The following is a 25,854-nucleotide window of genomic DNA, read 5'->3' as shown; positions in this document are numbered from 1 at the left end:
TCCCAAGTCCTTCTCCTCAGGGCTGCTCTCCATCCATTCTCCGCCCAGCCTGTACTTGTGCTTGGGATTGCCCCGTCCCACATGCAGGACCTTGCACTTGGCCTTGTTGAACTCCATGAGGTTCTCACAGGCCCACCTCTCCAGCCAGTCCAGGTCCCTCTGGATGGCGTTTGTAGCGGGCTAGTTTGGCATACTCCCACCAGTAAGGCTAGATGTAAAAAGAAGCATCATTCTAAGAAGTGTCCAGTTTAGAAACCTAAAGTAAATTTTCTGTTAGACCCAAGATGAAACTGAAGAGAGAGGATGGTGAGACATAAGGCTGATTTTCAAACACTACTGATGAGCTCCAGCATTTGACTTCTCTTCTTTGCAGAGCCTGTACAAACAGCTATTGGAATTTGGTTTCATCCCAAGCGTTCGGCCTCCAGCTGTACCAGTCGGACATTAGCAGTATCTCAAACAGCTCAACACAGTCCCAGCTGTTCCAAGTTTTAAGCACATCACTTTATCCTGAGCCAAAGGAAAACTATTGCTTTCAGTCCTGTCTACTGAGAGACTTCTATCAGAGCGTTAACCTGCAGAGACAACTATCTTAAAATGTTTAAGTGCACGATGTTAAATAAGGCATTTTATTAACCCTATGTAAATCATGTAATAAAGCACCTCTTATGATATGGCCAAAGCTCCATTTATAAGAAAAGCACTTGACAAAGGAGATAAAACTCAACAGGTTTGTCACAATGAAAACTTTTTATTCATGTTCCAAACTTAATGGTTACGAATATATCAGTTCGTTATATTTTCAATAGTCAAGACTAAAGGTGGGAATAGATGAGGTGTTTAAGTACATTTAATGTACACAGTCCAAACTCATTTATCTTTTATAGGTTCATAAAGAAAAATACAGAACATCCATTTTCTGACTCATGCTATTCATTTCCAAAAGGATTCAACACTTCTCTTTCCTTGCCTCCCACTACCTTCACTGGGATGAGGGAAAGCTATATTTCGCAGATTAAGAATCCAACTGCTTTTTGCTTAATATTTACCATAATAAAGTATGTGCAAGAATGACTATCAAAGTCAGGAGTGGTAGTTTAACGTGACTACAACCCTGGATAAATCAATGTTCAAATTCCAACTCACCTTTCACGTGCTCCAAGTCTGAACAATATCAGATCAATTTCAAATTTACTCTGAATTCATTTCTTACCAAGTTTAGTTGTGGAGTTATTTAATCTACTTGACTTGGAGAAAAATTGGTAGAGGAACACATCAGCTGAAAAGCACCCTGGTACTGAACAAAAAGCAAATTTAAGAACAAATCCACTATGAGACAGCAATATAGAAAAGGTGCACGGAGCACTTTTGATCAAAAACTAAATCAACATAAACTGTTCCTTCCCAGGGTGTTCATCGAAAAGGTGGGGAAATAAATGAGACAAGGGATCAAGCTCTTTGAGAAAGAATCTATCACCTGCCCTTGAACAAAACAGTGCTTCGAAGGAAAGCAGAGATGATTAAGCCTTATATTAATGAGCAGGTTGATTTATTCGGACAATCAACACACATGCAACTCACTAACACTGCTTGAAAGAGAAGTAAGGAGGGAAATGGAGAAGAGTCTGATCATTTTCCAGCCCTCTTTGGGCATGCAAGACCAAAATCAACAGAAGAAAAAAGGAGGGTAAAGATATTGAAGAACCAAGTCCAGAAAATTTTATTAATCAACTTAAACAACGAAAAGATGTGTCAGAAGGGAGGAATCTCTGCCACCAGTCTTCCCCACCACAACACTGATATCACTCATGGCTTCACGGCAGCTTCTATGGAGCTGGAGCTCCTCAGCCCCATGGAGCTGGAGCTCCTCAGCTCCATCTACCAACTTTTGTGCCCTTCTAAACATACATCCAGCACCACCACCAAGCAGAGCCTAACCTCTGGCAGAGAAAATTAGGACTAAAGCCTCCCTGGCCAAAACTTTACCCCACATGCACACCCATCCCCGTCAGACCCTTTCCAACAACACTAATATACAACTACCAAAATGGCAGTCAAGAGCTACATCTAAGGTCCAAGATCTCCCTGTCTGTATTCAAATCAAGATGTCCATCCAAAAATACTCCAAACTTCAAAGAACTAGTCCTCAAAAACACCAGCATCTGTTTACAATGTTTTCTTCGCAAATAATTCTATAATGGTATCTCTAACTCAAATGCACAAATTTTAAATCCTAGATAAACCATGAAACATCAACCTCTCTGATACAAAACATAAGAGTTGCAGCTTGAGAATTTAAGTTCATATCTCAAATTACTTTCTTGTATCTACTTAAAAAAAGTGCCAAGAGCTACAGACAGAGCTTCAGCAATGCCAGTGCACTTAACCACACTATTTTCTACAACCATCCAATTCAGTTGTAGGCAACACAACCAGGTTACTGGAAGGATTCCCCAGAAGTTAAACAATTTACAATACAGATGTTCTTCACAGTCAGTCTACATTTGCTTTCTCATCTCACTTCCTGTTCATTTTCTTACTAAAACCTGCTATTTTTGTAGAGTTATTCACAACTTTGGCTAAAAATTAAAGAAAAGGCTTGTTTGGCTGGAGGTGGGTTTGCTTTTCGGGCTTTCTTCTTGGTTTTTTGTTTAGTTTTTGACAAATACTAAAAGTTCTTATGACAGTTAATGATTTCCACCTTCAGAGCAGTATAATAGACTTTTAACTACTGGCCAAATTCCAGTGGAAGCGATGATACTCCGCATCCTAAGATGTCCAATTAAACCTGTTCAAGCCACTTCATTTTCTTCCAGTACTAAACACTTCCTGCTATCACTCCACTGTTGAATGGCTGCTGTGTTTCACCCTCAGCTTGTACAATATGACCCAAATATTTCCTGTGAAACCATTCCATTGTCTCCCAGTGTAACTATTCCACATACCTGTGTTGACTGGATGACGGTGAGATCATTGATGTAGCAAAAGCCTGCTCCCATGGCCGAGCGAAGCCCGGCAGTCCCAAAGGTCAGCCTGCAGCACAGACGGTCCCGTAACTCTTTATGCTTTCCATTCTCCAACAAGCTTTCAATCTGTTCTTTCGTTTTTTGGTTCTGCAAAAGAAGATCAAGGTCTGCATTTAGTTCTTGAAATCAGGATCTGAACTACACGCTCCTTGTTTTAAATAATTCCTGGCTCTGCAGTGCAACAAGTTCTTTTCATCCTATAAAATGCCTGTTGGCATAAACCAGCCTTCATTCTAACTCTCATTTCTATCGTGTTCTCTTTTCCAGTGAAAACTAGAAACTTTTCTAGTGAAACTAGTGAAGGGTTTGGAGAACTTGTCCCATGAGGAGCAGCTGAGGGAGCTGGGACTGGTCAGTCTGGAGAAGAGGAGGCTCAGGGGGGACCTTCTCGCTCTCTACAATCACCTGAAAGGAAGTTGTAGGGAGATGGGGGTCGGTCTCTTCTCCCACGTTAGGAATGACAGGACGAGAGGGAATGGCCTCAAGTTACGCCAGGGGAAATTTAGGTCGGATATCAAGAAAAATTTCTTTACGGAGAGGGTTGTGAAGTATTGGAACAGGCTGCCCAGGGAGGTGGTGGAGTCCCCATCCCTGGAGGTGTTTAAAAACCGTGTGGATTTGGTGTTGAGGAACATGGTTTAGGGACCCTGACAGTGCAGGGTGAATCGTTGGACTCGATGATCTTGAGGGTGTCTTCCAACCAGATGATTCTATGATTCCATGATTCTGTGTCATCCTTGTTTATAAAAGATTCAAGAGCCCTTGCTGCCACCGACACGCTGATATGTTTGCTTAATTAAAACACCTTCCCGCTACATGCAGCCCGTAAGCGAGGAGCACAGACCTTAGAGCAGTTTTTTTTTTTTCAAGGCAAGTAACACAAGTTAATTCTCGATCTGTGCTGCTGCAAGACAGACAAAAATCCTAACTTCCAAGCAGTATTTCCTTCCTCCCCGTCCGCAGGAAAGGTCTGTAAACAGGCACAGTGAAATAAAGCTGATGTTGTAAAACCGAAAATAAAGCTTGTCTTTTCAGGTTACATTAATTCACTCTCTTGTACCCACCTCACTAACAGAGTCCCCTATTTTTCATAACCCATCAAATAAAGATGGGTGTTTCTCTCTGAGAAAACCCCAGCCAGTTTGGACACTTTCCCTGCTCAGTGTACACACTGGATATACAGGGGTTGGGAAAGAAAGAAAGAAAAAAAAAAAAAAGAGTGCTACTCCTGAAGGTAAGTATCACATGCATCCAGCCACTTTCACTGCTCTGCAAACTTAAGTTTTTTAACTTTATTTAGGAGGGGCTCAGGAATTTTGTCAGTAAAATCCAGAGAACTAAAAAATCAAACTTTTCTGATTACTTAAAAGTTCAGGAAGATGCATTTTGTACACAGCACGTGATACAGCCACTAAAGACAGAATTCTCCAAAGCAGTCACTGGATTTATCTTTCTGGAAAAAAAAAAAATATTCAAATATTGAAAGTCTTAAGGTTCACATGGAAGAGCCAGAGACATTCTCCCTCTCTGGAACCATTGCTTGTTGACTTGTTACACCAGGTCAGACCTAAGGGTCGGTTGGTCCAGTACCCTGACAGCAACTGGAAAGTCCTAAGGACAGCGAAATCCTGGCAGGAATCCTGGACAAGGGTGCGAGGGAGAGCTCTATTTCCTACGTAAGGAGTTTCTGATCTGCACAGAAGGGCTCCTTGTCCCAGCAAAATAGATACAAACACCAGATGAATCAGGACAGAACGTTTTTAAAGATGTTGTCATCCCGTGCCTTTATCATCTAAAAGCCATGACTAAAACGAATGGCCACCCCACAAGGAAAAAGTTTGGCTAAACAGAAGAGTAGGCAGCAATTTTTCTGATCTGAAACCCACTCCCTGTTAAACAGTCATTGCATTTACAAAAGAATACAACTGTTTGTAATTTCCATGTATAGAGAACACATTTACTACCACTCCTCATTCAGCTGAGGGAGTGATTATTCACATCTCCGAAAGGCCTAATTCCAGGATTTACCTTAAGGAAGGAAATGCTACGATCCTGTGAATGTTTTAAGGTCAATCCTGTGCCGTGCACAGTATTTTATGGAGCAGGGTGAGTAAGAGACACTGATTATTGAAGTCTCCCTCTGTTCATTGAGTGTTTTCCCAAACCTGTCGAAGCTATGAACTTCCAAGAGTACCAACACACGTAGGCACAATTTGCTCTTCAGCACTATTCTGCACCCTCAACTGGTACTGAGGTTAGACAACACTGGGACAAAATAGGGAAATTTTAATATTAATTACCTACAAGGATTAGAATTAGATAGTCGTGGTAGTACCAATCACACTATCCTAGACATGCCGGGGAAGACCCGGGGGAAAGTGAGTGAAGGTGAGTCATAGAATCATGGAATGGCACAGTCTGGAAGGGACCTCAGAGATCATCTAATCCAACCTCCCTGTCATGGGCAGGGACGCCTCTCAACTAGATCAGGCTACTCAAGGCTCCGTCCAACCTGGCCTTGAACACCTCCACGGAGGGGGCATCCACAACTTCTCTGGGCAATTTATTCCAAAGTCTTACCACCCTTGTACTGAAGAATTTCTTCCTAAAATCTAATCTAAATCTGTTCTCCTTCAACTTAAACCCATTTCCCCTTGTCCTATCAGTGGACACTCTTGTAAAAAGTCCCTCCCCAGCCTTCCTGTAGGTTCCCTTCAGGTATTGGAAGGCAGCTATTAGGTCCCCCCAAAGTCTCCTCTTTCCAAGGCTGAACAATCCCAGCTCCCGTGACCTGTCCTCGTAGCAGAGGTGCTCCAGTCCCTGGATCATCTTTGTGGCCCTCCTCTGAACATGCTCCAACAAATCTGTCTCTCTTATGGTGGGGACACCAGAACTGGACGCAGTATTTGAGGTGGGTATCACAAGAGCAGAGTAGAGGGGCAGAATCACCTCTCTTGACCTGCTGACCACGCTCCTCTTGATACATCCCAGGATGTGGTTGGCCTTCTGGGCCGCATGAGCGCACTGCCGGCTCATGTTGAGCTTGTCATCTATAAACACCCCCAAATCCTTCTCTTCAGGGCTACTCTCAACCCACTCTGTGCCCAGTCTGTATTCGTGCCTAGGATTGGCCCGACCCAGGTGAAGGACCTTGCATTTTGACTTGTTGAAGCTCATGCAGTTTGCACTGGCCCATTTCTCAAGCCTATCAAGGTCCCTCTGGATGGCATCTCTTCCCTCAAGTGAGTCCACGGCACCACACAGCTTGGTGTCATCGGCAAACTTAGAGTCCAGTTTGACAAAGAAAAACAATGACAGAAGCGTATCAATGTTCTGTTCTTTTACAACATGTACTAACAGGAAGCGATTCATAGGATCACAGAATGGGTTGGGTTGGAAGGGACCTCAAAGATCGTCCAGTTCCAACCCCCCTGCCATGGGCAGGGACACCTTCCACTACACCACGTTGCCCAAAGCCTCATCCAACCTGGCCTTGAACACTGCCAGGGATGGGGCAGCCACAGCTTCTCTGGCCAACCTGTGCCAGTGCCTCACCACCCTCAGAGGGAAGAATTTCTTCCTTAGATCTAAGGATTCACCCATAGGATGCTGTTTCAAAAGAAGTGGATGAGTAAGGACCCGTATTTTATAACACAGGGATTTTGAAGGCTTTATAAATTCACTTGTTCATCAAAACACTCAGCCTGTCTACTGACATCCAGTTTGGACGTGACACTTCACAGCTCCTCCAAACGCAGCGTGACCCAGCCGGAAGGCGATCGATACTCAGCTGCAAAAAAAAAAACAGCTCCAGCTGGATAACAGTACAGCTCAGGCTGCACGAGCACGTCCCTAAAAGTGTCGCTCCAAGCAGGGTCCTAAGGAAGGGTTAAAAAAAGGCAAGTGGAATCTGAAAGGCAAGGGTGAAGCACCCCTGACATTTAAAACAGAGGTCAGCCCTGCACCAAGGCCACTGCTGTAGCCCAGGGAAACTCGCTCAGCACAGAGGGAGTTTTTTCAGGAGGATTTGAAAAATGCTGCAAAAAGCACCACGACGTGAGCTGCACAAGCTTGCGTGAGGGGAAAAAAAATACTCGACAAAATTTGCTCAAAATCTGAATCTACTCCCACTGCTTGACAACAGATCTTGAGCACCAGCAGGACGAGATATGGGAATTTAAAATGTACTTTAATTTCTCTCTGCTTTAAAATAAAAAGGCAACGTTGCTATTGTTCAGGCTCTTGGATGGCTCTGCACGTTACTCACGACACAGCTAAAAAAAGGCCTAAAAATAAAGCAAAAACAACGGAGCACAACAAATATTAAATCCCAGAAGTGAAAGCTTCTCTCTGAGCTGTTCTCAGGCAGTCGACCAGAAAACAAATGACTAATCTGAAAAGTCTGAAGCAAGAGTACATGAAAACCTCATTTCACACTATCATAATTCGATAAATAGTTTTGCTTTAAAATAAGGTTATTAAATTATGCTTTTTGGGCTACGCTGTACGGCTCGCCTGCAAGAACAGAGTAACGCGTAGCACATCACACACCTCATGGTCTGGAGTTCTGCAGAACTGAGGCAAGGCTTTCCTGAAGCAAGAGTGCAAACATTTATTTTACAAATAGATTCACCAGCATTTTTGATTGAAGCCACCTCATTTATTTCCTAGGGAGCAAAAAAATGAGGCAGCCAAAATAACATCTAAATCACATTTTAATTTGCTGGGATTGCACTCAATTAGCTAAAATGTCCTGCAACCAGAAGAGAGGAGGAAAAAAAAAAGTTACCAGCTAAAGAAGAAAAACTCAAAGCTTTTCAAAGACAACCTGAAACTCCTGGGGCAACAAAAAGAAGGAATTTTACAAGACCAGGTATAAATTCAGATGTGATGATGGGTCTCACGCTCTGGGTTATGCATTCAGTGGCACTAGAAGTCGGATCCCAAGACAGCTGTTCCCACAACCATTTGTGGCACATCCCTTACTGCTTTTCAGTTTTTCTCCGAGTTGGAGCTTCAAATCCTCCGGATGAGTTTAGCTTCTTGCAACATACATCTGGCTACGAACACCATTTACCGTACTGAACTGGAAATTTCAAAAGGCACTGCAGTCAGGTGGGGCTAAAAGATAATCAAAGTTTAACCCTATTGCAAATTCTCAAAAAAACAGATTTTTTTGCTGTTTTGCTTTACAGTTACAAAATGCAGTAATACATCTCAAAGTTTCCCAGTAATTCTCACGAAGGTTTATTTCTCAAAGCGGAATGGTTGGAATGTTAAAACACACAACAGACTTTAATATTAGAGAGTGGGATTATGAAGAAGAACCGGGATTATGAAGAAGAAACCCTTACACAAAGCATATTTTCTGAATTCATTGGCATCACTGCAGTGTCACTCTCTCCATCAACACTAACCTCCCTGTCACATGAAGCAAGTGGCACCAGGAGGGTCTCTCAGCTTAGTCAAGCTATGCAGCACCCCGTTGTACTTCTAAATCCCATGGAAATATCCTCAATCCCACGGAAATATCATCAATCCCACCTATGGATGCAGTTACGTGCCGCAGAGGTGAGAGGTTTACTAGCAGCTTTGAGCAGTTCATTGATGTCTTCCAGTACCTCAAGGGGGCCTACAAGAAAGATGGGGAGAGGCTGTTCAGGAGGGCCTGTTGTGATAGGACAAGGGGTAATGGTTTTAAAATAGAGGGAGGTAGATTCAGATTGGATATTAGGAAAAAATTTTTTACCATGAGAGTGGTAGAACACTGGCACAGGTTGCCCAGAGAGGTGGTGGATGCTCCATCCCTGGAGACGTTCAAGGCCAGGTTGGACAAGGCCCTGAGCAACCTGATCTAGTTGGAGATATCCCTGTTCCTTGCAGGGGGGTTGGACTAGATGACCTTTGAAGGTCCCTTCCAGCCCTAACCATTCTATGATTCTATGATGTATTCACAGATCACTGCTTGGAAAAGCACTCCTCAAGCTTCCGAAGTGCCACCTCTTAACCACTGCCTGGATTAGTACGTCAGCAGCTCCGTCAATCCCAACGCAGAAGCACAGCGTAAGCAAAAGAGAAGTTCCTTAGAGATTATCAACTACAGTGTTTGGATATTATTTTAATATCCTTAAAAAATCACCAGAAGACTGTCTAAAGCTTCCTGTCTTAAGCAGATAAAAACCAGGCTGTTTAACAGCCATTCCCTAACAAGAGCAATGCTCTAAGATACCCTTGCGTCCCCGATGGCTCCAACAAAGCAACTCAAATTCTTCTCACGGATTTAGTGATTTGAAGAGCTCAGAATTTAGCACTTCTTCTAAAGCCAAGCAGTACATGGATATCACAGAATGGTTTGGGTTGGAAGGGACCTCAAAGATCATCCAGTTCCAACCCCCCTGCCATGGGCAGGGACACCCTCCACTACACCAGGTTGCCCAAAGCCCCATCCAACCTGGCCTTGAACATGTATCCACCAAAAACACCAAGTCTCTGCGCTGCTGGCCAACAAGACTTTCTGGAAAAGCACCTGAAGCCCTCACGGACAGTGGAGCAGCTCAGGGAAGGCAGGTTGGGGTAGTGACCACAGCCACTGTGCCAAGTGCAACATCGCTGTTGGAGGCACAGAGGGTGGGAGACGAGAGCAAAGGTGCTGTGGGGAGCTCAGCACCGGCAGCCTTACCCCACCAACGTGACTTGTAGTCTTTCCTAGGCTCCCCCAGTTGCTCCAGAAGTGCTGGTGACTCATCTGGTAGGGATACCTCAAGGGGTTCAGGGGCTGACTTCCAGGTACTGCTTGCTTCTTCATTGCCCTGTGAAGCAGAGCAGGGAGTATCCCAGTAACTGGGCTGTGGTTGCTATCCCACACTAAGAAATGGTTAGGGAAGGGGGAAAACTAAGAGGTTGAGTCCACTTCAGTATCATGAAACGATACTGAAGGCTCCAGAGTGATCTTCTAGCAGCCTTCCAGTACCTAAAGGGGTTTCAAGAAAGCTGGAGAGGGGCTTTACACAAGGGCGTGTAGCGACAGGACATGGGGCAATGGCTTTAAACTGGAAGAGGGGAGATTTTGATGGGATCTAAGGAAGAAATTCTTCCCTCTGAGGGTGGTGAGGCACTGGCACAGGTTGCCCAGAGAAGTTGTGGCTGCCCCATCCCTGGAAGTGTTCAAGGTCAGGTTGGATGAGGCTTTGGCCAACCTGGTGTAGTGGAGGGTGTCCCTGCCCGTGGCAGGGGGGTTGGGACTGGATGATCTTTGAGGTCCCTTCCAACCCAAACCATTCTGTGATTCTATGATCATGGCTTTGGCATGATCTGCCTGCGGCGATAGGAACGTGTGTGCAGAGGCCTGAGTCCACCTGGCATGACATCTGGCAGAAGCAGCACTGACACTCCCCAAAGAGGGAAGAGAAGGACTCTTCAAAGCCTCTGAGCCCCACACTGTTACTGGCTTTCACAGGATTACTTACTGGTGGAAAAAGCACGTGGCAGAGAGCAGAGTCCTTCAAGCCCACAGAGACCAACCTCCCAAAGGCAAAGAGGGCAGGGAAGGGGGCAACATCAGGAATGGAGGTGAGACCAACCCAGAGATCCACATCCTACAGCGATGGAGACACCTCTGCTGCCAGCCAAACAGCTCTCCATGCATCTGACAAGTGGCCACCACGCCACAAGGCCTCACCTCTTGCACCTGCACACACACTCACACACATATCTATAGGTCAGGAGGCAGGACAGGGCAGCAATCAAGAAGCAACAGATGCTGTTCCTCCTGCTCTGGGTGGGGAAGAGGTCCTGCCCTCCGCCAGCAGCGTGCAAGGAGGTGGCAGATAAGGTGACAGCAGGCAGGAAGGCCGTGAAAGGAAACGCTCATGCTACCCTGAACATACACTGTTGGGGCCAGAAAAGGGACAGGGAAGGAAAGAGGCACCTCTGGCTGGTGACTGGGCTGCAGCTGGGTTTCTTGACTGTGGGTCTCCCCTTGGTTCAGTAGGGAGAGGAGAAGCAGGAGAACCAGCACCAGTTCTGCCAACCGTGTCCTGGGCTGCATCCAGAGCAGCGTGGGCAGCAGGGCGAGGGAGGGGATTCTGCCCCTCTGCTCTGCTCTCCTGAGACCCCCCTGCAGTGCTGCCTTCAGCTCTGGGGTCCCCAGCACAAGAAGGACATGGAGCTGCTGGAGCGGGTCCAGAGGAGGCCACGGAGATGATCCGAGGGCTGGAGCACCTCTGCTCTGGAGACAGGCTGAAAGAGTTGGGGCTGTTCAGCCTGGAGAAGAGAAGGCTCCGGGGTGATCTTATTGCAGCCTTCCAGTACCTAAAGGGTACTTTCCTACAGGAAAGCTGGAGAGGGGCTTTGGACAAGGGTGTGCAGTGATAGGACAAGGGGAAATGGCTTTAAACTGAAAGAGGGGAGATTTCGATGGGATCTAAGGAAGAAATTCTTCCCTCTGAGGGTGGTGAGGCACTGGCACAGGTTGCCCAGAGAAGCTGTGGCTGCCCCATCCCTGGCAGTGTTCCAGGCCAGGTTGGATGGGGCTTTGGGCACCCTGGTGTAGTGGAGGGTGTCCCTGCCCATGGCAGGGGGATTGGAACTGAATGATCTTTGAGGTTCCTTCCAACCCAAACCATTCTGTGATTCTATGGTTCTCTCAGTCTCAGCTCACCAGGTGAGTGCTCCAACCTCCCACCATCTTGGAGCCTCACTGCTGAACTTGCACCAGTGTATCAACATCCATCTGGCACTGGGGAGCCTAAAGCCAGACATGGTATCTGGATGCAGGCGAACAAGTGCTGAGTAAAGGGAGATAATTCCTTCCCCACAATGGCCCAGGATGCTCTCATCCTCTACTGGCAGGGAAGCCCACTGGCTCCTGTTCAGCACTGTTCAGCCTACAGAGCCTCCCAGTATGCCTGCAGGGTGTTCCTCCTTCCCAAGCACAGCCTGTCCTCACGTCCTCATTGAATTTAACTTAACATCCCGCTGGTCCGTTCCTCGAGTCTGTCTGCTTCCCCCCAAATAGCAGCTCTGCCCTCAACTGTCTACTTCCCAACCTGGCAGCACCTACAAGCGTGCTGTGAGTGCCCTCGGAGACGTTAATCTACCATTTTAAGACGTAAACTTGTGAAGCAGTCTTAATTTTTAAATAGCTTTGAGGTTTGCCATTTGATACGTGGGAACTGAAGAGCAACCAGAGGTCAGGCAAGGTTTTCCTATCCCATTTCAAGCAGACTCGACCAAGTACCTTCAGGGAGCCCTCTCATTCGCACGGAGCAGGGTTTGCATTACTGACAAGGGAGAAGGAGAGAGGATGAGGCCATCAGAACCTCCCCTCAGTGTTTCAGATCCATTGTCACAAAGAAATGGAAATAAGAAACATTTGGGACAGGAATAGACTGGCTGCTGCACTGGTAAGAGTCTGAGCATAGTTCTGCACTCACACGAGCACCAGAAAAAATAAGTTCTGCATTATTTTTTCACTATAAAATTTTTACCCATCTCTAGAAAGCTCTACTACTTCCTCAAAGTGTTTTTTGCAAGTTACCCCTGTTGTTTCTGACTAGTTCTGCAGGGAACTTTACATAACCTGTATCAGTGGTTAAATTTTAAAGTGGTTACAATGGCTTTTGAGCAGAGGGAAGGAGACCAGCCTGGTGGGGATGTGAGGTATAGTTTAAACAACTACTTACAAAAAATAACTGCCAGAATGAGATGTAGGACTCGACTGTGGGGTCATGTCCTGCAGCCGTTCAGAATCTGCAACATCGATACCTTTAAGAAAAGCTTGAGGCTTATGAAAAAAAAAAAAAAAATTCTCTACTGAATTTGATGTTATGTTTCCTCATCTTCAGTTTTCCATGTACTGCACAATTGCCTACCGAGGCAGAATTACACTTTTTTTGTAGCTCATCAGGATATGTAACCTGAAGCAACTGGAAAATTAAAGTACAAGGGCATTAGCTGAGTATCTCTTACCAGTTCCTTCACTCCCAATCACGTTAATAATGTGTACTTATGCCAGAGTTGGGTTTCAAAGCTAATATCCTGTCAAAATAAGTGGCAGTTTACAACTCTCATAGCAATCTTTTTTTTTCTCAGACACTCGTTGCATATGTAGCCTGGAAGAAGCGGGAAAAAAAAAAAGTCTCAAATTTGCTTAGAATTCAGCAAATCTGACAGCCACAAAGTGTGTGCATCAAGCTCTGCCAGCCAGCCTTTGGTTTTTAAATCAGCAATTGTTTTAAGCTTTTTCCCAGATTAAATCACGGTCCGTCCCTAAGATCCAAACACACCAGAGCATCTATTGGTAGGAACTCCTAAAGAAGAGGAATGGAGCGTTGTCTGTGGCACAGCTGACCACCTCACATCCACAACTTCAGCCCAGCAGTGGTGCTCACATCAAGGTCTGGTTTACAAGTCACTTAGAAATTGTTAGGTGCTCATTTTTGGGGGAAAATCAGTTGGGTAACTGCTGGCAAGCAGCTACTCAAGCTACTTACTGGAGTGGGAGAGAAAGGTGATGGTAGAGCAAATCACAGCCTCTACGTATTGCTGGAGGTTGCACCTGAGAGGTAGAAGGTTCCCCACAACACATCCCTCGTCTCTGCCAACTCACTGGGGCTACATTTACACTGTGAGTTTGCCTTGTTCTGCTTTGTTCCCAAATCCTGGTGCCTCAGAGAGCCACACCACCTCCGTAACAGTCAACTACTTCTGGTTGGGAGCCCGTAAGAGTGGAAGACGCCAGGTTGAAAGAACACTTTAGTTAATATCTACATCCATGCTGCCTGCTTGGAGTGAACTGGGGAAGAGTTTTTGCACCAAAACCAGTCCTCCAATACCACCCCCAAAGGCTCTGTACCTCCCCCTTAACTCACACAACCCAGGCACATAGGACCTAAGTTTTGAAGCTACCAAAACCATCACCCCGCCGGCACTTTGACGGAACAAGAGCCGTGAATTCCTGAGGCAGGGAGGCTGCACGCCCCGTACGAAGTGCTCATCCACCCCGGAGGGGCCGAGGCCACACGACGTGACTACAGCCACACCGCAGTGCAAAAAGGATGCGCAGACTGCGCTGCTGAAGTGCTGCTTCCCTCCGAGAGGGACAGGCACATCGCGCTGCCTTTGCAGGAATGCCACAACTTGGAAACCTGTATCTACATGGAAGGAACATATAAAGCTCTGAACTCGCAATCCTCTGATTAGAGGTCCACAGTCCTAAAACAAGATGTTAAGACCAAATGCTACTGGTAAGACGAGCAAACGGAGGTTGAGCTCCAAGTCATAGAATGGTTTGGGCTGGAAGGGACCTCAAAGATCATCTAGTTCCAACCCCCCTGCCATGGGCAGGGACACCCTCCACTACACCAGGTTGCCCAAAGCCCCATCCAACCTGGCCTGGAACACTGCCAGGGATGGGGCAGCCACAGCTTCCCTGGGCAACCTGTGCCAGTGCCTCACCACCCTCAGAGGGAACAATTTCTTCCTCAGATCCCATCAAAATCTCCCCTCTTCCAGTTTAAAGCCATTGCCCCGTGTCCTGTCACTACATACCCTTGTCCAAAGCCCCTCTCCAGCTTTCCTGTAGCCCCTTTAGGTACTGGAAGGTGCTGGAAGGTCTCCCCGGAGCCTTCTCTTCTCCAGGCTGAACAGCCCCAACTCTCCCAGCTTGTCTCCAGAGCAGAGGTGCTCCAGCCCTCGCATCATCTCCGTGGCCTCCTCTGGCCCCACTCCAGCAGCTCCATGTCCTTCTTGTGCTGGGGACCCCAGAGCTGAAGGCAGCACTGCAGGGAGGTCTCAGGAGAGCAGAGCAGAGGGGCAGAATCCCCTCCCTCGCCCTGCTGCCCACGCTGCTCTGGGTGCAGTCCAGGACACGGTTGGCTTTCTGGGCTGCCAGCGCACGGTGCCAGCTCATGGCAAGCTTCTCGTTCACCAGGACCCCCAAGTCCTTCTCCTCAGGGCTGCTCGCCATCCATTCTCCACCCAGCCTGTACTTGTGCTTGGGATAAGTCCTTTAATTTAATTCTGTCACTCAGTGAACAGCACAGGAAGAAGTCACAGGCAAAGCAGGTCACATCACTGCGTTGTTCAACGGTCTGAGACAGTTCACGGCACACAGATTTCACCTGGCTCTCTGCTCTTCCCAAGGGTCACGGTAAGATCACATCCAGTAAATGAGACCCATCCTTCTGCTTGCATTCCTTTCACTACTTCTGTTTTTGTGGAAGATTTTGTACAGTTTATATAAACAAGTTAAATCAGATTTTTGTTTCGCAGAACAGGACCTCCTTCATCTTTCCAACCCCACTGCTCAAGCAGGGACAGAGCCAGCTGCCCAGGACCCTGTCCAGACAGCTGCTGAATATCTCCAAGGATGGAGACTCCACAACCTCCCTGGGCAACCTGTGCCAGTGCTCAGTCAGCCTCACTGCGACAAAGCGTTTCCTGATGCTCAGAGGGACCCTCCCGTGTTTCAGTTTGTGCCCATTTCTTCTGTGATGCTCCTGCAGTGCACCAAGGAGATGGAAACTAATTTATGTGTCTTGTTCCGGTGTCTAACCGAAGTGTGGAGCACAGGACAGTCCCTGGAGAAGTCATGTCAGGGAGAGAAAGGTGCGAGTCCTGTGGTTCACATTGAGATGTCTTCAGTGCTGTCAGCAACCCGTGGATTCAGGGTTTGGCACTGGACATGTCTTTAATCTTAAACGTGTGAAATACTACCTTTAGTCAACATGGCAAGCAGTTTTCTTCCAGAATTTAGCCTTCAAACCCACACATCTCAGCAGCACAAGTCCTTAGAGCTGGGCAGTGGATAGGACCTGCTGTTTTTAATTCTCTTTTAACCTTTGCTGAGCTGCTGTTCTTTAAATTGCTGCTACAGTTGCTTAGTTTCACTCCTCAGCATCATCAGCATCGTTGTTATTATTATTTTATTAATATTTGTTTCTTCTTGCTTGAATGGTCCATGTCACAGTGATGCACCAGCCCTGGTGATGAGGGTGCTGAGGCACTGGCACAGGTTGCCCAGAGAAGCTGTGGCTGCCCCATCCCTGGCAGTGTTCCAGGCCAGGTTGGATGGGGCTTTGGGCAACCTGGTGTAGTGGAGGGTGTCCCTGCCCATGGCAGGGGGGTTGGAACTGGATGATCTTTGAAGTCCCTTCCCACCCAAACCATTCTATGATTCTATGTCTCAGCCATATCACAGCAGGCAGAACATTGCTGGTCGCCCACATCACAGGGGAGTTGGTGACACAGCCAGCCCCAGATGGGCACACCAAGGGCTGTGCCAGGCAGGGGAGGGGAGGTTGGTTGTTCCTCCCACGTTGCTTCTCCATGGCATCATAGCTGGACACCCAGAGAGGAATGGGACCAGACCACAGGATGCTCCTGCCCTCCCGCTCCAGAGATAAGTATCCTGCCTGCATCCCATCACAGTCATGCAGGAAGCTGGAAGCTCCTCGCAGCCATGGGCAGAGGCAGCTCCCCAACCTTTTACCCTGGATGGCCACAGGCTAGGCCCCACCTGAGCTCCTGGCACCATCACTAGTGATACAGTAGCAGAACACTGGTGGTAGCCCATGTCACGGGGGGTGGGTGGCACAGTTGGCCCAGGACAAGTGTCTCCTGGCCACCAGGGAGACATGGGATGGACAGCCTCAGCAGGAGGCTGGGAGAGCCCCAGGCTGGGAGGCAGGGGAGATCCAAGGTGATGGAAGGTGACTGCTTTGGTCATTGATTCTCACACCTTTGACAGCTGCAGTCCCAGATACAGACATAACTAGACCACAGCCTCCACTCCTCAGTCAGAGAGTGCTGTGCCTTTCTATAAGGACATTGACCTAAGGATAAGGAATTACACACAGCCCCAGTCTGTACTCCATCACTGACCTACAGGCAGATGGAAGCTCCCCACAGCTGAGGACAGTGGGATCTCTGCACCACCCACCATCTCTGAACCCTGTGTACCATCTCCAAACCATACCATGGTCCTACAGACAGCTGGAAGCACCTCAGAGCTGAGGGCAAAAGCAGCACTGCACCACCAACCATCTATGCAGCCCACCATCATGGTCCTACAGACAGCTGAAAGCCCTCCAAGGCCAAGAATAAAGGGTTCTCCACACCACCCTCCATCTCCACACCCCATTATGGTCCTACAGGCAGCTGAAAGCCCTCCATGGCCAAGAATAAAGGGTTCTCCACACCACCCTCCATCTCCACACCTCATTATGGTCCTACAGGCAGCAGGATGCTCCCTGTAGCCATGAAGACAGTAACCTCCCCACCACCCACCATCTCTGTACCTCACCATCACCCTACCAGCAGCTAGAGAACCCCCAAACAGGGTAACCTCCCTGCCACCCACCTTAATTATGAAAACTTCCTCAAAATAAAATTTCTGATTCACAAAGCCATTGTCTGGTTCTTCCAGTTGGTGCTGTCTTTTGTTGGTAACCTTTTTTGACTCGTTCCTTGCTGTCCTTGTCTATTTATGTATTTTTTTTAATATGTGTGTGCACATATATATACATATATGTGATATGCAGACATATCTAGCCATACGTACATAAAGTGTACCTATGGATAAACGTGAGAGCTGTACAGAGAAACCTGGGTGGGTGGAAGGCACCAGGGCTGGGTGCTGCAGGGCTTCCCAGGATAAAAGAGCCAGACAAGCCACCTCTACAAATACAATACAAAACAGACCTTATGTAACTTTTTTTTTTTTTTTAAACAGTCATTTTCTCATGTCTTTTTAAAAAAAACTTGATTGAAATCTATCGCAGCAATGCTTCGTAGCTCACTGCTGCTGAGGGAGGCAGTTCTCACCTTCCCAGGCTGCTCCCACTAACGTGCTGGCCCCTTTCTGGTGTCAGGAAAAAACACATTTCTGCAGCTGCAGTAAGTCTGATCAATAACAAATCCACTCCCTTCCCCCTGCCCCCTGGAGCCATTCCCTGGACAACCGCATGAATATTGTGCCAGCCGAGGCAGGCAGGGAGGGGGAAGTATAGCAATGAGGAAGGGTGAGATTTCTGTGATTCTCTCATTATGATCTGATGCAGAATAAAAACCATTTCTCAGAACATTTCAAAATCATTAGACCACCCAAATATGTGTAAACCAGCAGTTAAAAAACCACAAAAGACCCTACATCATACAGAATACTTAGAGAGGGGCTTTGGACAAGGGTGTGTAGTGACAGGACACGGGGTGATGGCTTTAAACTGAAAGAGGGGAGATTTCGATGGGATCTAAGGAAGAAATTCTTCCCTCTGAGGGTGCTGAGGCACTGGCACAGGTTGCCCAGAGAAGCTGTGGCTGCCCCATCCCTGGAAGTGTTCCAGGCCAGGCTGGATGAGGCTTTGGGCAACCTGGTGTAGTGGAAGGTGTCCCTGCCCATGGCAGGGGGGTTGGAACTGGGTGATCTTTGAGGTCCCGTCCAACCCAAACCATTCTATGAGCATTCACGAACTCAGAGGGATCTAACACAGGGAAGTTCCAAATCATACAAAGCAAGTCTTAAAGTTCAAGTCTTCCTTCTGACATCTGGAAGTTAAAGTGTGTAAAGACAGAACAGCGATATCCTTTTCCACCTCCACGACACCCCCCACCCCATCGGTACAGCTTATTTATCAATACAGACAGTAATGCCGTGAAGTACAAACTTCAAGATCTCCTGATGGACTTGATAATAGTTTAATGTCTCAGAACAGGCACCTCGTGTTATTTCAGAGCTTGCCCCAATGCACACAGTTTGCTTGGGCACTCTCAGTAGTCTTGGTTGTACCGAGATGGGTTTTGTGTCCTGGTCTACCCAGAATCAGCTATTTCCATAATTCACAATTTTATTTTCCATGTTTTAATGTCAGAGCTTCCAATGCATACATGACGTTTTGAAAAAAAAAAAAAACATCTTCTCACTTGTGGCCAACTCCTAGACTTTATTTTCCCATTTTTATTCTTAAAAATTCACTTAAAAATCTTAATAAGAAAAAGTATTGCAAGCTGAATGACAGGAGCAGGCTATTGCTCTCTAACTACCAAATCCATTTCCTCTTGAAACGCACCATAAAAGTCACAAAAACTAAAAGAACACTCAGGGGCACTCAAAAACCAAAACCTCAAACCAAGCAAGCCACCTCATAAGCCAGCAGGAAGTTATCCATGCTACATCTGTGCCCTGGCAATGAGCTCATGAATTATTACACTAAAACGAGGGTACAGTGAAAGGGACCTCCACATGCAGCTTGTGGAGCATTAATTTGAGTTTTTGCCCCCATGATGTTCTAACAAGGCCTTTGTAATAACCACAAAACATCTCGCTCTCCCAGGTGCACTCCACCACAACGACCACAGCCCAGGAGCAGTTTGTGCACAAACACACCTCCCTGTTTTTATGGGAGATGGGCAGAGCTGCACTATACCAAGCGTGCTCTTGAGGAACACAATTCTTTCCAGCGATTCTACAGCACTAAGCAATAAATCTGCAGCCAACAGCCAGAGTTTGGGCTTAGTTTTTACAGAGTGAGGACTTACTGAGGGAAAGCAAGAGGGCACCTGTTATCTGCCCTGTGAATCTTTCTTTGGGACCATGTTTTTGATTAAGTAGGTCATAGAATGGTTTGGGTTGGAAGGGACCTCAAAGATCATCCAGTTCCAACCCCCTGCCATGGGCAGGGACACCTTCCACTACACCAGGTTGCCCAAAGCCCCATCCAGCCTGGCCTTGAACACTGCCAGGGATGGGGCAGCCACAGCTTCTCTGGGCAACCTGTGCCAGTGCCTCACCACCCTCAGAGGGAAGAATTTCTTCCTTAGATCCCATCGAAATCTCCCCTCTTTCAGTTTAAAGCCATTGCCCCGTGTCCTGTCACTACACACCCTTGTCCAAAGCCCCTCTCCAGTTTCCTGTAGCCCCTTTAGGTACTAGAAGGTGCTGGAAGGTCTCCCCGGAGCCTTCTCTTCTCCAGGCTGAACAGCCCCAACTCTCCCAGCCTGTCTCCAGAGCAGAGGTGCTCCAGCCCTCGGATCATCTCCATGGCCTCCTCTGGCCCCGCTCCAGCAGCTCCATGTCCTTCTTGTGCTGGGGACCCCAGAACTGAACACAGTATTCCAGGTGGGAAATGATGAGCATCTTAATCATAGTGTTCACTCTCACCAGCTGCTGAGACAGTATCTGACCCACAGACTTACACTGAAACCTTCTCTGCTGCCACGTACAACAAGCGTTCAGCTACTGCAGCAAGCACACCTCGTTTTCGTGGCACTCTGTGCGGAGCACGTTCTTGCCACTTTGTAAAGCCACCTAAGACAAGCACATAAAATCATGACTACAACCAAAGTCCAAAACTCTAACATTTGCTCTAAAGAGAAGCGGTTTTCTCGGAGACAACTGCTCTGCCACAGCTTTCTGTACAAGTCAGGCTCCTTTAGGAGGCTCAAGTCTGTACTTCCAGATGTGGAAGTACAAGAGGAACGTTAAGAGAGCGGATGAAGAAGAATGAAAGGGAGAAAATATAGAATAATGACTAATTGTTCACATAGTTTACAAAGGAGGACCGAACAAAAGCCTGGTGCCTTATGTCTCCAAGCCTTTCTCTCCAAGAAAAAAGTAAACACACAGCAATGAAGGAGAGAGAATGGGAAAGGAGGGAGATTCAGTTAGTGAGCTTCCTTTAAGCCAGTTGCTAGAAGCATTAATGAAGATGTACAGAACTGCTGAGAGAGGAGGAAAGCACAAAGATCATCACAGGGTCAGGTTTCCTCCACTCACCCACCTCTCCAGCCCATAATCAATTCCGGTTTTAGAAGAGGTTAGCACGTATACCCAAACCAAAAAAGGATGAAGAGCACAGCTCTAAAAAGTAATTACCACAAGTCATTTTCAATTAAGTTAGAGGACACAAGCTCCCCACGGCTAAATACAGCTGTGAATGTAGTGCATAGATTTTTTTTTTTTCCCCTTTATCAGAGCAAGCAAAAGTCCCTACGGCCAAGGAAATCGTGGGTGGGGAAGGGATGAGACAGACTGTGAAGTCGTTTGATAAGCAGCAAAGCTACAGAGACCTCATTTCCCAGGTTTCTGGTGAAACACGAGGGCATCGGACAAATAATCCCTCCTCATGCCCTACTTGCTGGTTTCTCCTCACCTTCCCGTCCCACGAGACCTTCACCTCTTTCATTTACATCCTCTACAGAGCGACTGCAAGTGCTTCTGAAGCACCCATGTCCCAAGCCGTGCAGCCCTCTCCTAAAGGAGCACCGAGTCCTCCTTCTCCAGGTGATTTTGAGTTCTCAAAATTCACAGGAACACTCTTTGAAACCTCTCCAAGCAGTAAGCTCAAGCAGCTTTCTAGGAAAAGTCATGATTATCACCCAGGGAAGCAAGGGTAAACAGGTACAATCTTAATTTTGGCCTTAGAAGGAGCTATAGAAACAGTAATATTTCACTGTTGCTGGTTTAAATAAAAATATTTTTTCCCAGTAGCCTTAACATTAAAAAGTGAAAGTTGTCATACTTACTACATTTTTAGAATAAACATATATTAATTTGTTTTGAAAAAAAAAATAAACCCACACCCTTTCAATACACTAACCATAAGTTATATATAATAAAAAACAACAATTACTAGTGTTCAATGTCTGTTATCAGGTGTATTATCAGGAATGCTATTTCCCTTTTCCACTCCTTCCCTCCCCCACGCCACTGTTCCCAGATATCTTCACAACGGCAGCTCTGAGCACAGAATGTGCAGATGGCAAGGCTTAATTCCTGCAAAAACGAAAGAAGAGAGCATGTTTCCAGGTAGCAGAAAGCTCATCTAAGGGCTGTCATGTAGAATTCACTTGTAGCCCTCCTGCTTTGATCCTGACAGGATGAAGCTAAAGAGGAAACTGTATAAATACATCAAAAATCGCTCATTAAAGTTCAAAAAAAAAAAAAAAGAAGGAAAAAGAAGCCATGGACTGGAACCTAAATCAAAATCACTGGTGCATTCTGGTTTACCCTCCCCTATCTGGTGTAATGGAAGGTGTCCCTGCCCATGGCAGGGGGGTTGGAACTGGATGATCTTTGAGGTCCCTTCCAACCCAAACCATTCCACAATTCTGCGATTCCATCTCCAAGGCATTTTTGAAAGCCCAGGCCACAATGTTTGGCCAAAGCAGCTGAAAAGTAACCCTTTCAGCAACGAGTTAAGCAAGATAACCTCCAAAACCACATCATTATCATGGCCCCAGGTTTGCTTCGGATGGCTCCATCAGAACTAAGCAAGCCTGCAGTCCTCCTGACAGCCGGCTGGAGCCGAAAGGGAAGGCAGCGTGCCAGAACTCCGACCTCTGGAGCCCGTTTCTTTCCCGGAGAGGGTGTTAAATTCAGGAAGCTAAGAACAACAAAACGATGCTGTTGCATCTAACTGCATCTTAAGCCACCAAACAGCCCTTCCTTCCACCCGATTCCACGAGCCGCGTGTTCCCGTCTTCGCGAAGACGCCGCAGCCACGCGAAGCAGGTGCCGTGTCCGTACTCCATCCGCCAGGAAAATGACATCACACCGCTCCTTCGCCAGGTACGGCCCCTGGATGCCGCACACCTCTCCCCTCTCCTGGGTTCAGCCTCAGCCACAGCCCGGGCAGAACCACCCAGGTGTTTTTCGACGGGCACCTGCCCCAGTAAGGCCACCCGCCCCAGTAAGGCCACCCCTGGTCTCGGGGGAATGGGCCGAGGGAACGCGGAGGGCCTCGGGGAGGGAGAAGGGACCGAACGCCACCCTGACACTACCGGGATGGGAAGGAGACGGCATCCGCGATGGGATCCATGCCAGAACAGCCACGGGAAGACGGAGAAGCCCCCGCCGGGGGATGGGGGGAGCTCCCGCCGCCCCCCGCCGCCGCACACCCACCTTGTCCCAGCTCAGCCACTGCCACACCGCCCGGTCGAGCTGCGCGTCGCCGGTGCTGCGGGCGACGAGCACGTTGGAGTTGACATCCCCGGGGGCTCCGCACTCGCCCATGGCGCCGGCTGCGGAGGGGGGAGGGGGGGGCGCGGGTGGAAGCGGCGATGATGATGATGAGGAAGGCGGCAGCGGCTTCGCTTCTTCTTCACTTCCCGACGCCCGCCGCGGCACCGCGCATCGCCTGAGGGAGGGGAAGGACGAGAGGAAGCGGACCGGTGCCTCGGCGGGCGAGGGACGCCCGGGGCTCCCCGCGGCAGCCGCTGTTTACCTCAGCTCCCCGCTCGTAACGGCGAGGTAACGGCGACCGGCAGCACCGCTCGGGGAGCGCGGCCACCCCCGCCCGCGCACCGCCCGCGCACCGCCCGCCGCCGCCGCCCGACAACAACCGAGGCCCCGCCCCCGCGCCGCGGCTCGGCCAATCCCGCCTCACCTCCCCCCCCAACGGGAGGGGCGGGGGAGCGTCCCTGTCCGCGCCGAGCGTGCGGCAATGCATGACGGGAAATGTAGTCCAAGTGCCTACGGGACTTGGACTCCCGCCTGCGGAAGGGCGGGAGGGGAGAAACTACAACTCCCGGCAGCCCTCGCGGCGCGCCTCATCGCTTCAGGTGAGGGGAGCGGAGAGGGCTGAGGGGTTTGCGGCGTCGCTTCCCTCGGCTGGCCCGGGTGTAGGGGCCCGGCCTCTCCCGCCGCGTACCCGCTCCTGCAGCCCGGCTCCCCCTCAGGAGGCCCGGCTCCGTCGTGCTCCCGCCCTGCGCTCCCCGGGGTGGCGGTACCGGCCCCGCGGGCCGGCGGCGGTCGCCACTCGGTGTCACTCGGTGACCCTGTCCGGAGGCCTGAGCAGGGTCAGGGTGGAGGCTTCCTCCTTGTGCTTGGTGCAAAAAAATATGTACGGTATTTTTCTTACAGCCCCGCTGCACAGACTCTGCCTCCTGGGTGATACATGAGGGAACGCTAAAGGCCCCCCCGGCCGTGCCCCTCCTTCAGCTCCCGAGGCCGACTCCAGCGCTGCCAAACGCATCCGCCGTTGCCTCTGAAAGGATAATGGTAAACGGCGCTACCCCAGGGAACAAGCCCGTTGTTCAGAAGCGCTTCCAGATGGGTTTCGACGTCAATTAAATTGCCATTAGCCGGAAAAATCGTAAGCCCCGCCTCCCCCTCCCGGACCACTGCAGTTCTAATTGAGTCGCCTGTCCCCGAGCAGGAGGCCGCGGCAGTGACCACATCCTGCAGAGCATCCTCATCCCGCGGAGCATCCTCATCCCGCGGAGCACCTTCATCCCGTCCTCATCCCACCGCACATCCTCGCAGAGGTTGCCATAGTGACAGCAAGCACTGCAGAGGGATGCGAGGCTTCGGGAAGGGTGGAGGGTGGTGGGACTGCTGCCCAGTGGGTGCTGGGCGTGAAAGGAGGTATGAAACTCCAGGCTTGTAAGCGGCACAGGCTCCTGGGGGAGGTGGAAAGAGGGACTGAAGGGAGAGGAAGATGCGATACGGAGCTGCCATGTCGTGAGCCTTGCAGGACCACAAGCCAGAGGTGACCCTGCCAGCCCAACCTGAGAGGAGGACCATGCAACTCCACACTTCCCACCAGCTCTGGCTTCACCATGGGCATCTGTACCCGATGCCACCCACTGCCCGTGTTTTTTCCTCTCCTGTTCTTGTTTTCTCTCTTTCTCACCCATCTCCGCATAAAGAGGTGGCATCTGCAGCAGTGCCGATGCCACCCTGAGCCTGACACTCATTAAAACCACATCCCAAACAGGCAGATGCTGGCACATTTCTCCAGATCTCAGAAGAGCTGACAAGGGTGGCTCCTCCAGTGAACCTGCACCTGGGAGTCGGCATGAGGCACAGCACCTGCTGTTCGTACCTTTGCTGCTCTTTTCTCCTCCTTTGTGTTTTGTCTTCAAGGAAAGAAGAGCAGAGCTCAGCATAACAGGAGCTCCAGCCGATAAAACCTTTGTTTTCGCCCCAAAAAAGGACAATGGCTGTGTTAAATACCTCTCCAAAGAGTGTGTCTAACAAAAACTCTGTAGCTGTTTGGAAAGGCAGTAAGAGATGTTGTTAAAATTAAACTTCTTACTTCAAATGCTTTAATTTTTGCCTCCCCCCCCTTTTTTTTTTTTGTTTATGTGCTTTATGAAAGCTTTAAATTATTCTAAATGGTGATTTTTTTCCATCAGAGCAGGGAGGCTCTTTCTGCACATAGAATCAGAGAATGGTTTGGGTTGGAAGGGACCTCAAAGACCATCCAGTTCCACCCCCCCTGCCATGGGCAGGGACACCCTCCACTACACCACGTTGCCCAAAGCCTCATCCAACCTGGCCTGGAACACTGCCAGGGATGGGGCAGCCACAGCTTCTCTGGGCAACCTGTGCCAGTGCCTCACCACCCTCTGAGGGAAGAATTTCTTCCTTAGATCCCATCAAAATCTCCCCTCTTCCAGTTTAAAGCCATCGCCCCGTGTCCTGTCACTACACATCCTTGTCCAAAGCCCCTCTCCAGCTTTCCTGTAGCCCCTTTAGGCACTGGGAGGTGCTGGAAGGTCTCCCCGGAGCCTTCTCTTCTCCAGGCTGAACAGCCCCAACTCTCCCAGCCTGTCTCCAGAGCAGAGGTGCTCCAGCCCTCGCATCATCTCCGTGGCCTCCTCTGGCCCTGCTCCAGCAGCTCCATGTCCTTCTTGTGCTGGGGACCCCAGAGCTGAACGCAGCACTGCAGGGGGGTCTCAGGAGAGCAGAGCAGAGGGGCAGAATCCCCTCCCTCGCCCTGCTGCCCATGCTGCTCTGGGTGCAGCCCAGGACACGGTTGGCTTTCTGGGCTGCCAGTGCACGGTGCCAGCTCATGGTGAGCTTCTCGTCCATCAGCACCCCCAA

General features: G+C 48.9%; 1 protein-coding gene across 2 annotated transcripts in view; it reads right to left on the bottom strand.

Moving 5' to 3' along the window:
- Positions 1-23,037, bottom strand: part of PGM2L1 (phosphoglucomutase 2 like 1) — a 50,013-nt gene extending 26,976 nt beyond the window's left edge. For both annotated transcript variants that reach the window (XM_086622450.1, XM_086622456.1), the window contains exons 1-2: positions 22,927-23,037; positions 2,946-3,113 (exon numbers count right to left, since the gene is read on the bottom strand). In XM_086622450.1, the coding sequence (XP_086478576.1) occupies positions 2,946-3,113; positions 22,927-23,037 (279 nt within the window). The remainder of the gene's footprint in view (positions 1-2,945; positions 3,114-22,926) is intronic.
- Positions 23,038-25,854: the final 2,817 nt, after the last annotated feature.

Source organism: Tauraco erythrolophus, chromosome 1 (genome assembly GCF_009769465.1).
Source record: "Tauraco erythrolophus isolate bTauEry1 chromosome 1, bTauEry1.pri, whole genome shotgun sequence".
In the NCBI taxonomy this organism is placed as follows: Eukaryota; Metazoa; Chordata; class Aves; order Musophagiformes; family Musophagidae; genus Tauraco; species Tauraco erythrolophus.
The sequence above is the reverse complement of the archived record's forward strand: the minus strand, read 5'-3'. Positions and strand labels throughout refer to the sequence as shown.